The 6,068-nt window shown below is 41.2% G+C and overlaps 1 protein-coding gene across 2 annotated transcripts in view; it reads right to left on the reverse strand.

Moving 5' to 3' along the window:
• acss3 (acyl-CoA synthetase short chain family member 3) overlaps nucleotides 1-5,500 on the reverse strand; it is a 34,296-nt gene extending 28,796 nt beyond the window's left edge. Inside the window, exons 1-4 of one of the 2 annotated variants that reach the window (XM_020613691.1) lie at nucleotides 5,251-5,500; nucleotides 3,629-3,773; nucleotides 2,743-2,931; nucleotides 1,586-1,720 (exon numbers count right to left, since the gene is read on the reverse strand). In XM_020613691.1, coding sequence (XP_020469347.1) covers nucleotides 1,586-1,720; nucleotides 2,743-2,931; nucleotides 3,629-3,773; nucleotides 5,251-5,324 — 543 coding nt within the window. In that variant the 5' untranslated portion in view covers nucleotides 5,325-5,500. Of the gene's footprint in view, nucleotides 1-1,585; nucleotides 1,721-2,742; nucleotides 2,932-3,628; nucleotides 3,774-5,036; nucleotides 5,230-5,250 lie in introns of those variants that run through there. The other variant, XM_020613692.1, reaches the window with a different exon arrangement.
• Nucleotides 5,501-6,068: the final 568 nt, after the last annotated feature.

The following is a 6,068-nucleotide window of genomic DNA, read 5'->3' on the forward strand; positions in this document are numbered from 1 at the left end:
TTTTTTTTAAATTATACTGAGAGCGTTTTCTCTGAGTGACAGACGGGAAGGTCGTGCCACTGGTGGCTAGCTTCATTCTGTCCATTCAGCCCACCTCAGCTGCACCTCTTTGTCCATTTTTGGATTAGCAGTCAGAGTGAAGCACTACCAATATGGCGAAACCAGACTTAAACTTCAAAACCGCCCTTCAGAAAACCAGTGGGTGAAGTCACGGTGGGTTTGTCTAGCTTTTATATATGCAATCAGTGGGGGTCACAGTGTAAGGCTCTTACATCTTCTGTTGCTGACATCAGTTTCACTTCAAACTTTTGTGAATCTCTTTGATACTTAAATGTCACCATCCCAGGAGGCTAAAGAAAAGCTATGATCATTTCTTTCCTCTTCAGAGAAAAGACTCAATACTGAGGCATCACCAATATTACACAGACTCTTGAGGCAAAGTACAGACATCACACAAAACCTCCAGCCATCTAAAATACTTTGCCTTTTACTCACTTCACCCAAAGCCACGACAGAGAAGGACTTAGCTGATTTAAAAAAGGCATTCATGTCGGAGGCTGTGTTCCACTTGGTTATTGAATCCAGAAATGAATAAATCAATTGGAACAACCTTCAAAGTGGTGCTCCACGTGACTTTAAAGGGGTTGACTTTCCAATGAATTTCCTGTGAAAAGTACCTCACCAAATTCACTGGTACACCATGTGTATTTATCTCTTCACTCACCAGATAAAGCACTGATAGACAAGGCTGTACAGCCCAAACCAGATTAAAATAACTCATGTAATGTTCAAGAGCACAACAAAACCATGGAATAGCCAATAGCGATAGTTGAACCAACTTAGATGTGGCAGATAGAGAATGAATGAATAAATAAATAAAGAGGGTGAAATTGAACAACTGCATCAATGTGCAAACTATTTTAAAAATGATTTTCCCAAACCTCCAACTTCAGTGCCTTTTCACTTTGCTGTCACCATATTAATGTATAAATGTGCCTTGTAATTATTCTTGTTCAGACTCCTTTCAAACTGCACACATATTTTTCAGCCTACTTGAAGCAGCTTCTGTATATATCATTTCACCTCATCATTCAAAGGCAGGATTTGTAATACTTTCATATATGTATGGCCAATTCTAGGCAACAAGCCTTTAAAATTCAATGCTTTAGATTCAGTTTAATGAATAAATAACAAAAGCCCTGAGTCTTAGGAAAACTTTCTCTCCCATCAGCCACCATACAATGACTGAACTGATTAGATTTACATATAGCTGCCAGATCACATAACCAGCAAGTTTAGAAATGACACCACTTGGTGAAATGTAGCTTTACAGTCCTTTGTGCTTCTTACCCACTGGCATATTGAATGGACAATCCATGATAATATCCACCTAAAACAAGTAACCTCTGGGGAAAATGTATCTGATTTGTACTTTGAGTTTTGGCTCATGTCCCATCCGCTACCATGAAGGAGGAGGGGTTTATGACCCATATTGCAACCAGGCATCAGGGAGCAACTGTGTCGCAGTGGCTTCACTCCTGGGAGCTGTCATGGTGTGAATACTCTATATAGTCGATGTTCTTACCATGTTAGGCCTGTTGTAGATGAGAATTTTAGCGGGTTGGTGAGAGCTCAGCTCCAAGGCCTTCTCCACCAGTGGGATGTACGCTACCCTTCTGCCTGGCTCGATGCCAAATGAGGCCGTAACCATCATCTTAGGCTGGAAAAAATGGAAATCAAGGGGGGGGATCAAATCAGATCGTGTTCAAATGTCAAGAACTTTCATTATTATTTTTTATGGCTATATTAGAACCAGCTGCCAGTGCTCCCAGCACAGTTAACTGAAAACCTGCTTTGCTGCATTTTCATGAGGACATTAGTAGCAAGAGTGTCTTGCTTGTGGCAGCGCTCCAGTGTCAGCTGAAAATCAGTTCTCATAAGCCTGTTTAACATGCAATATCAATTCCATAATAAATCAAATCAGCAGCATGAGCTGGCACTTTTCAGATTGTAATATTTGAGGAACATGCCTTCATAGGGCACTACTATTAGAGATATACAAACAGTCATGGGTAGTTCATTTTCTCCATAGGGCTGAACAAGGAGCATTCACTTGCTCCTATTTGCTTTACTTCTGAAGTACAAAGGGAGATTAATTTCTGTGCCAATCCTTGAACATACACTACGAGAACTCTATTAACTATTCATTGAAAAATAACACAGACCGCAATATTTAGCATGAACAGTCTCTTTAAACACTTGACCAAGTAGCTGGTGGAAACACTTAATAGTGCTGCATTTCTTCAGATTTATGGTTGTGTAAACACATCAGTCAACAGAGATTGTTCTCTTCAGAAACATTCCCTGTCAAAGCGTCAGGTTCATCCATAAACTTGGTCTGATTGTGTGTATTTGGGGAAAAAGGCAAAGCACGTTCCACTGTGAATGATTAATTCTGAGCTTAAAAGCAAGTTAGCCTCAGACACCATTGGCTTTCAGTGTTTCAGATAGTTTGCAGGATGAATGAATTATTAACAAAGCAATAAAATTAGACAAGAAAATTATTAGTTGCAGCCGGGCCCTGTATCATTAAATAAAAGAAGCAATGAGTGTGTCCTCAGTTTAATGAGGGGCCATGGTATTGAGGGTTGACACAGAATTAATAAATACAATGTAGTCCTGTGGTCCTGACTGGCAAAAAGCTAAATCTTAGCCACAACATGAATAAAAAGATTTTCTAACCTTGGCATGATTGATGCGGACAGAAAGCTCTTTGGAAGCAAAGCCGCCAAAGATGAGGCTGTGTGGGGCACCGATCCGAGCGCAGGCGAGCATGGTGAACATGGCCTGGGGCACCATGGGCATATAGATGACCACCAGGTCTCCTTTCTGTACCCCATGCTTCACCAGGACTCCAGCTAACCTGGACACCTGGATTGACACAGAGAGAAGACAATGCAGAGTAGTGAACATCAACAAGCATTTTGACTAAATCCAGACTGCACTCTTTCAAAGGTCAGCTTAAAACGCATTTTAGAAAACTACAATAACAAACATACCAGTAACCCAAATATGCTAAAAAGATATATTGTGTATCTGGGTCTTTACTGTGCATTTTGTGCACATTTTCTGGGTTAATAATGTGGGAAAACTCTAAATTTCAGCAGTAATTTGTCAGACAAACTGTCAAATCAAAGAACGCTCTGTAAGCTAAATTAAATTGCCCCTTTGATTAATGGTCAAAGACCAGTAAAAAGAAACTGAGGCTGTTCATTTAAAAATGCATTTCAATTACAAAACAGTCCAACTGGTTCTTGACTGTACTGAAACATCTGCCCAAATGTCAGTGAAGTTAATCATTTCCCTACCATTTTAATGCTAGCTCAATCCTGCAGAAAAACTTTATTTATTATACTTACTTTATTTACTGTTGCTGCAACACTGCCAAATTGTATTTTCAGTGCTGAAAATCCAGCCAAGGATCACGTGCATGTTTCACCATATGCTTTTTTTTTTTTTTAAACCACACATTATCATAATTCCAGATCTTCCAGATCAGGCTTTAACAGAGTAACTCCATGCTTGTGATATCAGGTTCTGTGACTTCTGGTGTAAAAATTCGGCTTACCTGGTACTGCAGTTCCTTGAAAGTGATGATCTGTTTAGTACCAGTCACTGGGCTGTCATAGATGACTGCAGGCTGCTCTCCACGGCCGCTCTCTACATGACGATCCACGGCGTTGTAGCACATGTTCAACTTCCCTCCAACGAACCTGACAGAAGCAAACATAATCAACCAGCATGCACCAAGATCAAATACTGTATGAACAACATTTCTGCTTTTAAATGCACAACTTCACATACTATAGGTTTCTCAAAGGTAGAGCTGCTGATTCTTTTCAGAAGCATTTTTATTGCATATCTTGAAGATCTCTTTTTGTCCTAATGGCAATGAATGAATTAAATACACTGACAACATAAAGAGAAATATCTGTCATTTGTGGCAGCAGGACTGAAAAAGCCTGACCAATCATTTTACTTGTCCCAAGCAAAACACTGGATGACCTACCTGCCCGTCAACCCAACTTCCTGCTTGCGTGCACTCTGTCATCTTATGCGTTTTTGGCTGTTTGATTTCTTTCCTTTTAGTCAAACATGCAACACAACTTGATGAAGTCAAAAGCAAGGAAAAACATAAGCAGATGCCTTTGCACACATCCAATCACTGGACAAGATAAGGCAACAGTCATTTTATGGAAAGCGCAGCAAGCAGGCTGAGCAGATGGTGTCTGGCTGTTCTGAAAGCCAGAAAAACTGGCAGTATCCTCTGTTTAAACAAGAGGTTCAGGCAGATTTGGCTTTCCTAACCATGCTAGATGGTGGAACTGACGACCCCACCCACCTAAGATAATCATTCCCAGTGCAGGAAGGAGGTGTGGTGCATCTTTTATCTTGCCTTCCAAAAACATCTGGCAAGTGTAAATGTGGTGTTTGCAGCAACAAAAAAAAAAACAAACACTTTTAACCACGTTTTAAACATCCCGTTATTTACTTGAACACCAAATATAAAGTCTTTTAAACTATTTTGAAGGGTTATTTTGTCAAATGTAATAATACCTGCTACAACTTTTTATATGACCAATTATATAAATGATGAACTTATTTCTCTTCTTGGGTCTTATTTCTCCCTGTTGGTCTTGTACTCACCACCACAGAAATCTGAAGATTCATTTTGTATGCAGCTTACATTTAAAGTTTGTTGTTTTTTGTCCAACTACAATCAAACGTGTAACAAACATCTTTTTACACAGCAAACAGAACAGGACTGGTTTGTCTGCGTAATTTGCCCTGTGTCTTTGGTGCTTTATCTCCTTGGATAAAAAGCATGGAATTTCAACTGGACTGATCTAATAATCAAAACAGCGCCGCACCAGTGATCAGGTGAAGTGAGACCAGCAGATAGTGGGCCTCTTAAAGTGAAACCACGAGATAGTGGGCCTCTTAAAGTGAAACCACGGGTGTCATGCAAAGCCTACCTGTTACTTCCTTAACTCCAGTCTTCCCTGGATGTGATAATCATAACTGACGTCATGAGCTTTTTTGTTGCAGGGCGATTTAGTGAATGTATTAATAAGGGCCATAAATGGTTGTTGTTTTTCTCAAGTTCACAGTTTGTTCTAGTGTCAGAGTTTGGGTCCACATCGCGAATCGTTTTCTTACTGCGTCGTTCGCTTTTAGAGTGAAACCTACCAGTCTGGGAACACTGGATCCTCGATGTGCACAGTTTTACTCCATGGCTCAAACCACTTTATGTCTTGTCCCATTTCACCCCAGAATTTCTCGGGGTTGTCCCTCGCTGTGGCGAAGGCTCCTCTGTACGCAGCTTCGGATGCATAGTTTTTGCAGAACTGCAGGGCGAAATACTTGGTGTCTGCAGATGCGTGCGCTCCGTGTTCTCTTGCGCCTCGTTGTACTGCTGAAACAGTCCACAGTTTCCCCCTGAGTTCGCTGAACAGAAGCGCAGTCTGCCAGACGAAGTATGTGTTTTATTTGGAAATGCATTGCAGCTGTGGAGTTAAACGGTGAACTTTGACACGGCTTCTTCCGGTCTTTTTCTGCAGGTGAGGGATCCGCTTCAGTGGTTCCTGACTGGTGACGTTCACTGGGACCATCTAAAGGGAGAGAAGGCTCAATCAGAAGTCCCTAGGAAATGCGAACTCTGGACTGGATGTAAATGGCGCAGGAGGAGCCTTGTGCACCAATCCAAACTTACGCAGCGCTGTAGCCCTGCTGACAAACTGTGTATAAAAACGATAAGCGACACACTTTGAAACATGCTCTATGTGTTCTGCATGCAAGTTGAAATCAAAATAACGCTTTGTAGCTACTTGTCCTAAGGCATGTCTTTTGTCATGCAAAACAAGAAGAATTCCATATTGTGAACGGCTTGAATCTCCCTTCCTTCCAAATCTTCGTTTACCAGCACCCAGGCCCGGCCCTAACCAATTTGGCGCCCTAGGCAAGATTTCAGGTGGCGCCCCATTGCATCGCAGTAAATTCCACTGCTA

Source organism: Monopterus albus, unplaced genomic scaffold, assembly GCF_001952655.1.
Source record: "Monopterus albus unplaced genomic scaffold, M_albus_1.0 scaffold136.1, whole genome shotgun sequence".
NCBI classification, from domain to species: Eukaryota; Metazoa; Chordata; class Actinopteri; order Synbranchiformes; family Synbranchidae; genus Monopterus; species Monopterus albus.